The sequence below is a fragment of the Rhinoraja longicauda genome, chromosome 29 (assembly GCF_053455715.1).
Source record: "Rhinoraja longicauda isolate Sanriku21f chromosome 29, sRhiLon1.1, whole genome shotgun sequence".
Taxonomy (NCBI): Eukaryota; Metazoa; Chordata; class Chondrichthyes; order Rajiformes; family Arhynchobatidae; genus Rhinoraja; species Rhinoraja longicauda.
In genome coordinates, this window is record NC_135981.1 from 8,614,068 (window position 1) to 8,628,690 (window position 14,623).

Genomic DNA, 14,623 nt, shown 5'->3' on the forward strand with positions numbered 1-14,623 from the left:
ACCAGCATCTGCAATTCCTTCTTACACCTTTCCGTGACTGACTGCTGATAGACACAAAATGCTGGAGTAACTCAGCGGGACAGGCATCATCTCTGGGGAGAAGGAATGGGTGACGTTTCGGGTCAGGACCCTTTCTTCAGACTGAGAGTCAGCGGAGAGGGAAACAAGATATGGAAAGGTACAGAGAACATGTAAGGTGTAAAAAGAACTGATCGAAGCAGACGATGATCAAGGAAATGTGCAATGGTTCACTGCTGGATGTGGGGAAGGTGACAACGAAGCAAACAAACAGTAAGATTAATCAGGAGCCCAGTGAAACTAGTAGAAGAACTCTGGTGGGGGGGGGGGGGGACGGAGAGAGAGGAAAAGCAAGGGTTACTTTGTTAGAGAAATCAATATTCACACAATAGACAATAGACAATAGGTGCAGGAGGAGGCCATTCGGCCCTTTGAGCCAGCACCGCCATTCAATGTGATCATGGCTGATCATTCTCAATCAGTACCCCGTTCCTGCCTTCTCCCCATAACACCCTGACTCCGCTATCCTTAAGAGCTCTATCTAGCTCTCTCTTGAATGCATTCAGAGAATTGGCCTCCACTGCCTTCTGAGGCAGAGAATTCCACAGATACTGTGTGTAGGAAAGAACTCCAGATGCCGGTTTAAATCGAAGGTAGACACAAAATTCTGGAGTAATTCAGCGGGACAGGCACCATCTCTGGAGAGAAGGAATGGGTGACATTTTGGGTCGTGACCTTTCTTCAGTCTGAAGACAACGTTCATACCGCTGGGTTGCAAGCTGCCCAAACGAAACATGAGATGCTGTTCCTCCAATTTGCGTTTGGCCTCACTTACAGTGGAGGAAGCCCAGGACAGAGAGGCCAGTGTGGGAGTGGGAGGGGGGGTTAAAGAGTTTGGCAGCCCAGGCTGACGGGGTGAGGCTAAACGCAGTTAAATGGGACCAAGCTTAGTTGGGACATCTCGGTCGACATGGACGAGTTGGGCTGAACGGCCCGTTTCCGTGATGTGATATTTCCAAATCAGGGTGGTCCGTGGAACCTGCTGGTGGTGGTGTTCCCATGCTCCTCCCGACTAGTCCGTCTTGGTGGACATTGGCAAATGAAGGGCAATGCATATGTGGCTAATTATCCCCCACCCCTCCCAGAGCACCGTGGCACAGAGGGTAGAGCTGCTGCTTCGCCAGAGACCCAGGTTCGATCCTGACCTCGGCTGCCGTCTGTGTGGAGTTTCTACGTTCTCCCTGAGACCGCGTGGGTTTCATCCGGTTTCTCCGGTTTCTTCTTACATCCCAAAGACGTGCGGGTTTGTAGGTTAATTGGCCCCTTAATGTGTCGGTAGCGGATGTAGAAGTGGGTTAACGTAGAACGAGTTGGCACGGGTGATCAATGATCGCCAGAGACCCAGTGGGAAGAGGTTTTAATTCACAAAATGCTGGAGTAACTCAGCAGGTCAGGCAGCATCTCAGGAGAGAAGGAATGGGCGACGTTTCGGGTCGAGACCTTTCTTCAGACTGATGTCAGGGGGGCGGGACAAAGGAAGGATATAGGTGGAGACGGGAAGACAGAGGGAGATCTAGGAAGGAGGAGGGGAAGAGAGGGACAGAGGAACTATCTAAAGTTGGAGAAGTCAATGTTCATACCACTGGGCTGCAAGCTGCCCAGGCGAAATATGAGGTGCTGTTCCTCCAATTTGTGGTGGGCCTCACTATGGCACTGGAGGAGGCCCATGACAGAAAGGTCAGACTGGGAGTGGGAGGGGGAGTTGAAGTGCTCAGCCACCGGGAGATCAGATTGGTTAACGTGGACCGAGCGCAGTGGGAAGAGGAGCCTGTTTCCACGGTGTATCTCTAAACTAAACTAAACAAAGCTCAACTAAATGTGCATGAGGTGTTTTCTCTGTGGTTGTCAGCAGCGCGGGCGCAGGCGGGGGCGTGACAGCCACAAGCAGCAGAGGCCCAGGGCTACTCCTGTGATCCTGCTCGTGTCCATCCAGAGTGCCTGAAACGTTCATCCCTGTTTCTCTTTCTCTCTCGGGCCGGTGTCAGATGGAGCTGGAGAAAGTGACCACGGACCAGCTGTCGCTGATGCAGGAGCAGAACGACCTGATCAAGAAGCAGAAACGCTCGGACAAATACTTCTCCGCGAAGGCTCGCAGCCTGTCGCTGCTGGGGATGCAGCAGGTGGAGGAGGAAGATTGCGGCCTATCAGAGGGAAGCGGAGACGGTGAGTAGAACCCACCCCCCCCTCGCTCACCCCCCCTCACTCACCCCCTTCTCTCCCCTCGCTCACCCCCCTCTCCCCCTCGTTCACCCCCCCTCACTCACCCCCCCCCCTCGCTCACCCACCCCCCCCCTCACTCACCCCCCCTCCGCTCACCCCCCCTCGCTCACACCCCTCTCTACCCTCGCCCACCCCCCCCCTCACTCACCCCCCCTCGCTCACCCCCCCCTCGCTCACCCCCCTCGCCCACCCCCCCCCTCGCTCACCCCCCCTCGCTCACCCCCCCTCGCTCACCCTCCCCTCGCTAACCCCCCCCCCCTCACTCACCCTCTCCCCTCGCTCACCCCCCTCTCCCCCTCGTTCACCCCTCGATCACCCTCCCCCTCTCAATGCCCCCTCGCTCACCCCCCTCTCCCCTCCCTCACCCCCGCTCGCTCACCCCCCCTCGCTCACTCCCCTCTCTGGTCACCCCCCCCTTTGCTCACACCCCCCTCACTCACCCCCCCCTTATTCACCCCCCCTCACTCACCTCCCCCCTCACTTACCCCTTCTTGCTCACCCCCCTTGCTCACCCCCCTCACTCACCCCCCCTCGCTCACCCACTCCCTCACTCACCCCCCTCGCTCATCCCCCTCACTCACCCACCCCTCGCTCACCCTCGCCAACGGCAACAGGAGGAATTCCTGCAAAGCCTAGACTTCATAAGTTCTCGGAGCAGAATTAGGCCATTCGGTTCATCAAGTCAACACCGCCATTCAATCATGGCTGATCTATCTCCCTCCTAACCCCATTGTCCTGCCTTCTCCCCATAACTCCTGACACCCGTACTAATGAAGAATCTATGAATCTCCACCTTAATAATATTAATTGACTTGGCCTCCACTGCCTTCTGTGGCAATGAATTGCACAGCTTCACCGCCCTCTGACTAAAGGCTGGCGATTGTATGCTCTAATGTGATACTGACTACACCCGAGGTAAAGATCGGACCTGGGTCTCTGGTGCTGTGAGGCAGCAGCTCTACCTGCTGCATCGCTCTGCCGCCCTGCTGCAGTCCACACTTTAGCTTTTAGACTTTAGAGATACAGCGTGGAAACAGGCCCCTTCGGCCCACCGAGTCTAGCCATCACCCTGTACACTAACACTACACACTAGGGACAAATTACAATTTTTACCAAAGCCAACTAACCTACAAACCTGTGCGTCTTTGGAGTGTGGGGGGAAACCGGAACACCCGGAGACAATCCACGCGGTCACGGGGAGAACGTACAAGTTTTAAAGTTTACTTTAGAGATACATCAAGTCCACGCCGACCATCAATCACCCATTCATGCTAGTTCCATGTTATCCCACGTTTTCATCCATTCTATACACACTAAGGGCAATTCACAGAGGCCAATTTGGGATTGGGGAAGGAAACCGCAGTTTGAGGCCCTCTGAGGGGGCGCTGTGAACTGTTTATGTATGTGCTGTTATGTTTGTGTGCCATTGTATGTTCGTTTTCTTAGTACCTGAACTGATGTACAGCACTTTGGTCAACGTGGGTTGTTTTTAAATGTTGCTATACAAATAAAATGGACTTGACTTGACTTGACTTGACTACCCTTAGGAAACCCACGCAGTCACAGGGAAATCACACGTGCAAACTCCACACAGACAGCACTTGAGGTCGGGATTGCATAAATCTCTGCTAGCTGCGTCACTGTGCCGCTGGAAGAGCTGTTACTGCAAGGACTAGGAGCGTAGGATAGTGTATTGCTTGGCCCAAGTGCAGGCCAGCTGGCCAGCAGCAGCACAAGAGATTATTAGTTCAAAGCAAAACTAATGTTGACATGTGGAATAGTGAGCATCTGTTTTGTTAAGTGTTGTTTTTATATTGCACCGATGTCCTTGGGCTTGTCATCTGAAACCCCTTTCTCCCTGTAAACGCCTTGTTTGTACACATTTTTTAACTGCAAGCAGTATTCATCTGCGGTTGACATTTACGACACAAATCTTCCCATGTTGTTGCATTAACAAATACAAAGCTATAAACAGATCAACGGCAGACCAGCCTTCCAATCCTGGAAGGTGGGTGGGGATATGGAAGCAGCTGCCAGTGGAGGTAGTTGGGGCAGAAACCATAGCAGCATTGAAAAGACACTCGAACAGGCACGTGGATAGGAAAGGGTGAGAGAGACCTGGGGTTGCATGGTGACACAGCGGTAGAGTGACAATAGACAATAGGTGCAGGAGTAGGCCATTCAGCCCTTCGAGCCAGCACCGCCATTCAATGCGATCATGGCTGATCACTCTCAATCAGTACCCCGTTCCTGCCTTCTCCCCATACCCCCTCACTCCGCTATCCTTAAGAGCTCTATCCAGCTCTCTCTTGAAAGCATCCAACGAACTGGCCTCCACTGCCTTCTGTGGCAGAGAATTCCACACCTTCACCACTCTCTGACTGAAAAAGTTCTTCCTCATCTCCGTTCTAAATGGCCCACCCCTTATTCTTAAACTGTGGCCCCTTGTTCTGGACTCCCCCAACATTGGGAACATGTTTCCTGCCTCTAATGTGTCCAATCCCCTAATTATCTTATATGTTTCAATAAGATCCCCCCTCATCCTTCTAAATTCCAGTGTATACAAGCCCAATCGCTCCAGCCTTTCAACATACGACAGTCCCGCCATTCCGGGAATTAACCTAGTGAACCTACGCTGCACGCCCTCCATAGCAAGAATATCCTTCCTCAAATTAGGAGACCAAAACTGCACACAGTACTCCAGGTGCGGTCTCACCAGGGCCCGGTACAACTGTAGAAGGACCTCTTTGCTCCTATACTCAACTCCTCTTGTTACGAAGGCCAACATTCCATTGGCTTTCTTCACTGCCTGCTGTACCTGCATGCTTCCTTTCATTGACTGATGCACTAGGACACCCAGATCTCGTTGAACTCCCCCTCCTCCTAACTTGACACAATTCAGATAATAATCTGCCTTTCTATTCTTACTTCTAAAGTGAATAACCTCACACTTATCTACATTAAACTGCATCTGCCATGTATCCGCCCACTCACACAACCTGTCCAAGTCACCCTGCAGCCTTATTGCATCTTCCTCACAATTCACACAACCCCCCAGCTTAGTATCATCTGCAAATTTGCTAATGGTACTTTTAATCCCTTCGTCTAAGTCATTAATGTATATCGTAAATAGCTGGGGTCCCAGCACCGAACCTTGCGGTACCCCACTGGTCACTGCCTGCCATTCCGAAAGGGACCCATTTATCCCCACTCTTTGCTTTCTGTCTGTCAACCAATTTTCTATCCATGTCAGTACCCTACCCCCAATACCATGTGCCCTAATTTTGCCCACTAATCTCCTATGTGGGACCTTGTCGAAGGCTTTCTGAAAGTCGAGGTACACCACATCCACTGACTCTCCCCTGTCAATTTTCCTAGTTACATCCTCAAAAAATTCCAGTAGATTTGTCAAGCATGATTTCCCCTTCGTAAATCCATGCTGACTCGGAATGATCCCGTTACTGCTATCCAAATGCTCAGCAATTTCGTCTTTTATAATTGACTCCAGCATCTTGCCCACCACTGATGTCAGACTAACTGGTCTATAATTACCCGTTTTCTCTCTCCCTCCTTTCTTAAAAAGTGGGACAACATTTGCTATCCTCCAATCCACAGGAACTGATCCTGAATCTATAGAACATTGAAAAATGATCTCCAATGCTTCCACTATTTCTAGAGCCACCTCCTTAAGTACTCTGGGATGCAGACCATCAGGCCCTGGGGATTTATCAGCCTTCAGTCCCATCAGTCTACCCAAAACAATTTCCTGCCTAATGTGGATTTCCTTCAGTTCCTCCATCACCCTAGGTTCTCCGGCCCCTAGAACATTTGGGAGATTGTGTGTATCTTCCTCAGTGAAGACAGATCCAAAGTAACGGTTTAACTTGTCTGCCATTTCTTTGTTCCCCATAATAAATTCCCCTGCTTCTGTCTTCAAGGGACCCACATTTGCCTTGACTATTTTTTTCCTCTTCACGTACCTAAAAAAACTTTTGCTATCCTCCTTTATATTATTGGCTAGTTTACCCTCGTACCTCATCTTTTCTCCCCGTATTGCCTTTTTAGTTAACTTTTGTTGCTCTTTAAAAGAGTCCCAATCCTCTGTCTTCCCACTCTTCTTTGCTATGTTATACTTCCTCTCCTTAATTTTTATGCTGTCCCTGACTTCCCTTGTCAGCCACAGGTGTCTCTTAATCCCCTTAGAGTCTTTCCACCTCTTTGATCCTGCAACCTCTGCATTATTCCCAGGAATACCTGCCATTGCTGTTCCACCGTCTTCCCTGCTAGGGCCTCCTTCCAGTCAATTTTGGCCAGCTCCCGCCTCATGCCTCTATAATCCCCTTTGCTATACTGTAATACCGACACTTCCGATTTTCCCTTCTGCCTTTCCATTTGCAGAGTAAAACTTATCATGTTGTGATCACTGCCTCCTAATGGCTCTTTTACCTCTAGTCCCCTTATCAGATCAGGATCATTACACAACACTAAATCCAGAATTGCCTTCTCCCTGGTAGGCTCCAGTACAAGCTGTTCTAAGAATCCATCTCGAAGGCACTCTACAAACTCTCTTTCCTGGGGTCCATTTCCAACCTGATTTTCCCAGTCTACCTGCATGTTGAAATCTCCCATAACCACCGTAGCATTACATTTTTGACACGCCAATTTTATCTCCTGATTCAACTTGCACCCTATGTCGAGGCTACTGTTTGGGGGCCTATAGATAACTCCCATTAGGGTCTTTTTACCCTTACAATTTCTCATTTCTATCCATACTGATTCAACATCTCCTGATTCTATGTCACCCCTTGCAAGGGAATGAATATCATTCCTTACCATCAGAGCAACCCCACCCCCTCTGCCCACCTGTCTGTCTTTTCTATACGTTGTGTACCCCTGAATATTCAGTTCCCAGCCCTGGTCCTCTTGTAGCCATGTCTCAGTGATCCCTACAGTAAGCCTTACAGTGCTTACAGCGCCAGAGATCCGGGTTCGATCCTGGCTGCTGGTGCTTGTTTGTACGGAGTTTGTACGTTCTCCCCGTGACCGCGTGGGTTTTCTCTGAGAACTCGGGATTCCTCCCACACTCCGAAGACGTTCAGGTGTGCAGGTTAATTGGCTTGGTGTATGTGTTCAAAATAAATTGTCCCCAGTGTCGGATGGTTTAAGGGCGGCACGGTGGCGCAGCGGTAGAGTTGCTGCCTTACAGCAAATGCAACGCCGGAGACTCAGGTTCGATCCTGACTACGGGCGCCGCCTGTACGGAGTTTGTACGTTCTCCCCGTGACCTGCGTGGGTTTTCTCCGAGATCTTCGGTTTCCTCCCACACTCCAAAGACGTACAGGTATGTAGGTTAATTGACCGGGTAAAATGTAGAAATTGTCCCTAGTGTGTGTAGGATAGTGTTAATGTGCCGGGATCGCTGGGCGGCGCGGACTCGGTGGGCCGAAGGGCCTGTTTCCGCGCTGTATCTCTAAACTAAACTAAACTAGATATGGGCCAAACACAGTCAAATGGGACTAGCTTAGTTGGGGCATCTTGCTCAGCACTAGGGTTGCCAACTGTCCCGTATTAGCCGGGACATTCCTGTATTTTGGGCTAAATTAGTTTGTCCCGTACGGGACCGCCCTTGTCCCGTATTAGTTGGGTTGCCAACTTCCTCATTCCCAAATAAGGGACAAAGGGTGACGTCACCGCCCCGCGCCCCACGTGACCTCACCCAGCCAGTGGCCACGTGCTCCCGCTGGGAGGCCGCCGTTGGTGGAGCGGGAGCACGTGGCCGCTGGCTGGGTGAGATCACGTGAAGCGCGGGGCGGTGATGTCACCTCGTCCCGTTTTTGGGAGTGAGGAAGTTGGCAACCTTAGTCAGCACAGATGAGTTGGACTGAAGGGCCTGTTTCCATGATGTGACTCCATGGCTTGGTCATGGTAAATGTTTCAAGGGAGGCAGCACTCTTTATTCAGTTTTGCGGATCTAGGCATTGCAGGGAAGGCCGGCATTTATTGTCCATCCCTAATTGCCCCTTCATTGAGCCACCTCCATGACCTGCTGCTGCCAGGATCATGGTACCGTTTGAGGAGGGGAAGCCTCAGGAATTAAACCTAATGAGGAGATCCATTTCCTAATCACAAAATGCTGGAGTAACTCAGCGGGTCAGGCAGCATCTCAGGAGAGAAGGAACGGGTGACGTTTCGGGTCAAGACCCGAGTCAGAAGAAGGGACTCGACCCGAAACCTCACCCATTCCTTCTCTCCTGAGATGCTGCCTGACCCGCTGAGTTACTCCAGCATTTTGTGTCTACCTTCAATTTGAACCAGTTATTTTCCTACACACATTTCCTAATCGGGATGACTGCCACAAGAGAGAGGCCTTGGCGATCTCTGACGTGATCGTAACTGAGAACGTTGTTCTTCCCGCGCAGATGTGTCTGAGGACATGACCTCCAACTCCAGCCTGGCGCCGTCTCCTTGCCCCTCCGACATCCCTGGCGCCTACAGGCCGTGCCAGAGTAAAACCAAGCAGATGATTCAGCTGGCACTGATTGACGAGGGGCTGAGGGTGGCACAGCAGCACGCATCGCCCAGCACGGAGGAGGGCGAACGGAACAGCCCCAGGATCAAGCAGGAGACCTTCTCCGGTGAGTGGCCTTCTCCAGGCCCCACGTCCTTCCTGCGCCCGCGTCATCTACCGGGGTATGCAGTCAAAGATACTAGAGGAGCAAGATGGACCACTCCGTTGAAGTCGCCTCTAATGAAGTGTAGTATGCAAAGGAGCCATTTTAGTAGGCAAACTCGCTGGGCCTCTCGCAGTGTTTTGGGGGAACAGTATGTGTGATGATACCATTAAAATGCAGAATATATCTCATCTATCAATTCACAGATTTTGGTTATTTTTCTTTTTAAATGTTTCTGTAAGTTTCTGCCTACTAAAATGGCGTCATGACGTACTACGGTTTTGTAGGGTCGAGTGGTCTATCTTGTTCCTCTAGTATCTTTGGTCAAACCCCTCCCCCTCAGGGGGGACTGTTGAAGGGGAAAGAAGAGTGGGGGCTCATAACTAATAAATAGGGACTTGCATTGCGCTAATGTAGTGGAGGAAGGATCTGCAGGTGTTTGTTTACACCCAAGATAGACACAAAAAGCTGGTGCAACTCAGAGGGACAGGCAGCATCACTGGATAGAAGGAATGGGTGATTTTCTGAAGAAGGGTCTCGACCCGAAACGTCACCCGTTCCTTCTCTCCAGAGATATTGCCTGTCTCGCTGAGTTACTCCAGCATTTTGCGTCTATCTTCGTACTGATGTGGTGACAGGGACCAAGCCTAAAATTGGAGGCATGGACTGTCGCCAAGTTGCAGGAACTTCACTGATTATGTTACAGCGTAGACCCATCGTTGTTAACCATGTTGGACTTGTGGACAATCATCTCATTCTGTTTGTTACCTAATTAAGTCTTTCTGAGCTCCATTCTGTAATCAAGACCTCATTTTATTGTTCTTTAAGCTTCTGTGTTTGCTAGCCAATTTCAGAGTCGAGGCACTTGGACGGGTGTAGTCCAAGGCAACTAAGATATCTTTCTGCCCTGAATAGACTTTAATGAACCGAGTTTTTCTCTTTATGTAATTTTGGGTCATTTTATGATCATCAATATTGATACCACCTATTCAATCCAGAATTATGTTAATATATCTAATGATTAGTGGGTATTAGCTATAAGGAGAGGTTGGACAAGCTTGGATAGTTTTCTCTGGAGCGTCAGAGGCTGAGGGGAGACTTGATCGAAGTATATAAAATTATGAGAGACATAGATAGGGTAGACAGTCAGAACCTTATAGACAATAGGTGCAGGAGTAGGCCATTGGGCCCTTTGAGCCAGCACCGCCATTCAATGTGATCATGGCTGATCATTCTCAATCAGTACCCCGTTCCTGCCTTCTCCCCATACACCTTGACTCCGCTATCCTTAAGAGCTCTATCTAGCTCTCTCTTATTTTCCAAGGTAGATATGTCAAAGACTAGAGGGCATACCTTTGAAGTGAAAGGGGCAACATTTAAAGGAGGTGTGCAGGGCAAGTTTTTTACACAGGGGGTGGTGGGTGCCTGGAACGCACTGCCAGGGGTGATGGTGGAGGCAGGTGAGTCTCAGGTGTTTTATAGGCTTTTAGATAGGTAGCTGGAAATGCAGGGAGTGGAGGGGTACGTATCAGGTGCAGGCAGAGATTAGTTTCTCTTGGTCAGCATTGACATTGTGGGCTGAGGTTCCTGTGCTATACTTTGTTCTGTATGTAGTGGGATTTCACCTCTGAATTATCAATGAAAGCCTGAAAAGCTAAACCAGAACCAAAATCTACTACTTGTGTAGGAAGGAACAGCAGATGCCGGTTTAAATCGAAGGTAGTCAAGTAGATTGTGGAGTATCTCAGCAGGACAGGCAGCATCTCTGGAGAGAAGGAATGGGCGACGTTTTGACCCGAAACGTCACCCATTCCTTCTCTCCAGAGATGCTGCCTGTCCCGCTGAGATACTCCATAATCTACTTGACTACCTTACAGCAAATGTTCTCTTGAGAGTCGTCATTAATTCACTGAAGTTCTCACCACCCTTTCACAAGTTTCCTTTGACCGTGTCAACCAGTTCTGTAGTGCGGTAGTTTGGTTACTGGAAATCATGAACTACGAACATCAATCTCTATCTGTTTTATTCATCATTTGTGTCTATTTTACTGAACTTTAACTGAAACAATGAAATTGCGAAGCATAACACAGGATGTTTTTAACGGAATGAACGCTGTTTTGCGACTTTGAATTGCTTTTTCAAGATGGATCTGATAGTCATCGGTGAAAAGCTAAATGCATTTTAAACCCAAGGAAGGTGCTTTCTAAAAACAGTCGCCAGGAAGTGGTTTCTTCACACAGTGCAAGTTAGGCACTGGATTGTAGTGTTTACCACCAAGAGAGGCACAAGGAACTGCAGATGCTGTGATCTTGAGCAAAACACAAAGTGCTGGAGTAACTCAGTGTGTCAGGCAGCATCTGTGGAGGGAATAGACAGGTGCCGTTTCAGGTGGGGATTCTTCTTCAGGCTAATTGTAGAGAGAGAAAGCAGGAGAAGAGGTGAGGGCAGGACAAAGCTTGACAGCCTGAAGAAAGGTCTCGACCCGAAACGTCACCTATTCCTTTTCTCCAGAGACGCTGCCTGACCTGCTGGGTTACTTACTCCAGCTTTCTGTGTCTATCTTCGATGTAAACCAGTGTCTGCAGTTCCTTCCTACACGAGTGACAGGTGGAGACAGGCAAAGGGAAATTGGTGGAGTGAGTGACAAAGGCAAGAGACGAAAAGAAAACAAAAGGGTGTAAGGAGAAAAGGATAAGGAGAGAAGAGGAATCAAAAGGAGCAAAGAGGTCCTTCTGCAGTTGTACAGGGCCCTAGTGAGACCGCACCTGGAGTACTGTGTGCAGTTGTACAGGGCCCTAGTGAGACCGCACCTGGAGTACTGTGTGCAGTTGTACAGGGCCCTAGTGAGACCGCACCTGGAGTACTGTGTGCAGTTGTGCAGGGCCCTAGTGAGACCGCACCTGGAGTACTGTGTGCAGTTGTACAGGGCCCTAGTGAGACCGCACCTGGAGTACTGTGTGCAGTTGTGCAGGGCCCTAGTGAGACCGCACCTGGAGTACTGTGTGCAGTTGTACAGGGCCCTAGTGAGACCGCACCTGGAGTACTGTGTGCAGTTGTACAGGGCCCTAGTGAGACCGCACCTGGAGTACTGTGTGCAGTTGTACAGGGCCCTAGTGAGACCGCACCTGGAGTACTGTGTGCAGTTGTACAGGGCCCTAGTGAGACCGCACCTGGAGTACTGTGTGCAGTTGTACAGGGCCCTAGTGAGACCGCACCTGGAGTACTGTGTGCAGTTGTACAGGGCCCTAGTGAGACCGCACCTGGAGTACTGTGTGCAGTTGTACAGGGCCCTAGTGAGACCGCACCTGGAGTACTGTGTGCAGTTGTGCAGGGCCCTAGTGAGACCGCACCTGGAGTACTGTGTGCAGTTGTACAGGGCCCTAGTGAGACCGCACCTGGAGTACTGTGTGCAGTTTTGGTCTCCAAATTTGAGGAAGGATATTCTTGCTATTGAGGGCGTGCAGCGTAGTTTTACCAGGTTAATTCCCGGAATGGCGGGACTGTCGTATGTTGATAGACTGGAGCGACTAGGCTTGTATACACTGGAATTTAGAAGGATGAGAGGGGATCTTATCGAAACGTATAAGATTATTAAGGGGTTGGACACGTTAGAGGCAGGAAACATGTTCCCAATGTTGGGGGTGTCCAGAACAAGGGGCCACAGTTTAAGAATAAGGGGTAGGCCATTTAGAACGGAGATGAGGAAAAACATTTTTAGTCAGAGAGTTGTGAATCTGTGGAATTCTCTGCCTCAGAAGGCGGTGGAAGCCAATTCTCTGAATGCATTCAAGAGAGAGCTAGATAGAGCTCTTAAGGATAGTGGAGTCAGGGGGTATGGGGAGAAGGCAGGAACGGGGTACTGATTGAGAATGATCAGCCATGATCACATTGAATGGCGGTGCTGGCTCGATGGGCCAAATGGCCTCCTCCTGTACCTATTGTCTATTGTCTATTGTCTTGCTATTGAGGGCGTGCAGCGTAGATTTACTAGGTTAATTCCCGGAATGGCGGGACTGTCATATGTTGATAGACTGGAGCGACTAGGCTTGTATACACTGGAATTTAGAAGGATGAGAGGGGATCTTATCGAAACGTATAAGATTATTAAGGGGTTGGACACGTTAGAGGCAGGAAATATGTTCCCAATGTTGGGGGAGTCCAGAACAAGGGGCCACAGTTTAAGAATAAGGGGTAGGCCATTTAGAACGGAGATTAGGAAAAACGTTTTTAGTCAGAGAGTTGTGAATCTGTGGAATTCTCTGCCTCAGAAGGCGGTGGAGGCCAATTCTCTGAATGCATTTAAGAGAGAGCTAGATAGAGCTCTTAAGGATAGCGGAGTCAGGGGGTATGGGGAGAAGGCAGGAACGGGGTACTGATTGAGAATGATCAGCCATGATCACATTGAATGGCGGTGCTGGCTCGAAGGGCCGAATGGCCTACTCCTGCACCTATTGTCTATTGTCTAAAAGAAAAGCCAGAGGGAGTGATATTGGTGGAAGGGGATAGGGATGAGGGAAGAGGGGTGGGATAGTGGGAGAAATAGGCCCCCACTAGATGGGGAGAGGGTGGTGAAATTTAAAATTGGAGAGGTCTATGTTCATGCTGTTGGGTTGTAAACTACCCATATGAGGCGCTGTTCCTCCAGATTGGTTTCATGATGGAGTCGGCTGTACAGGAAACAGTGCTGTGACCAAATAAACTTTCCCAATGCCTCTGTATAATTCTCTAACTGGTTATTTTTCTTTCTCACTACAGAGGATGAAGATAATTACAAAGAGGACTCGGACATTACATCAAACCGCAACTCATGAACTTTCACACAGTGACTAGACATTTTTAAAAAATGTAATGGATTAGGTTTCTTTTTTAATTCATTCAGGTACAAAAGTATTTATTCATTTTTTTCTAATTAAAAAAAAAAAAATCTTTTTTTTTTTACTTGCCTGTTTAACTTTGAAGAGCTTGGAGTTTTTGAAGTTATTCCTGCACATACTGACGTTTGCTGAAACAGCATTCGAACAGTTAGTGACATTTCCTATTTTTACACAAAACGTCAGGAATTAGTGTTTTGCCCTTTTCAGTTGTTCTCTCTGTACATGTATGTCATTCTGTGATGGTCCGGTTTTCAGACAGCAATAACACAATAAATATTTACTGCTTTGTGACACTTGGTGCTGACGTTGGGTCATGTCTCCTGTTTTCTGCAGTACTTCCTGTCACCATCCGCATAAGTACATAAGTGTGTGGAGCAGAATTAGGCCATTCGGCCCATCAAATCTACTCCGCCATTCAATCATGGCTGATCCATCTCTCCCTCCTAACCCCATTCTCCTGCCTTCTCCTCATAACCCTTGACACCCGGATTAATAAAGAATCTATCTATCTCTGGCTTGAAAATATCCATTGACTTGACCTCCATAGCTCTCTGTGGCAATGAATTCCACAGATTCACCACCCTCTGACTAAAGAACTTCCATCTCATCTCCTTCCTAAAGGAACGTCCTTTAATTCTAAGGCTACAACCTCTGGTCTGAGACTCTCCCACTAGTGGAAACATCCTCTCCGCATCCACTCTATCCTGGCCTTTCACTATTCGGTAAGTTTCAATGAGAAGTTTCAGTTTCACCCTCTCCCATCCTGACTCACGTAAGCCA

At 49.2% G+C, this 14,623-nt stretch overlaps 1 protein-coding gene across 3 annotated transcripts in view; it reads left to right on the forward strand.

The window, feature by feature from the left end:
- Positions 1 to 14,118, forward strand: part of LOC144607508 (NGFI-A-binding protein 1-like) — a 54,220-nt gene extending 40,102 nt beyond the window's left edge. For all 3 annotated transcript variants that reach the window (XM_078424396.1, XM_078424398.1, XM_078424397.1), the window contains exons 6-8: positions 2,064 to 2,241; positions 8,718 to 8,933; positions 13,725 to 14,118. In XM_078424396.1, coding sequence (XP_078280522.1) covers positions 2,064 to 2,241; positions 8,718 to 8,933; positions 13,725 to 13,780 — 450 coding nt within the window. In that variant the 3' untranslated portion in view covers positions 13,781 to 14,118. The remainder of the gene's footprint in view (positions 1 to 2,063; positions 2,242 to 8,717; positions 8,934 to 13,724) is intronic.
- Positions 14,119 to 14,623: the final 505 nt, after the last annotated feature.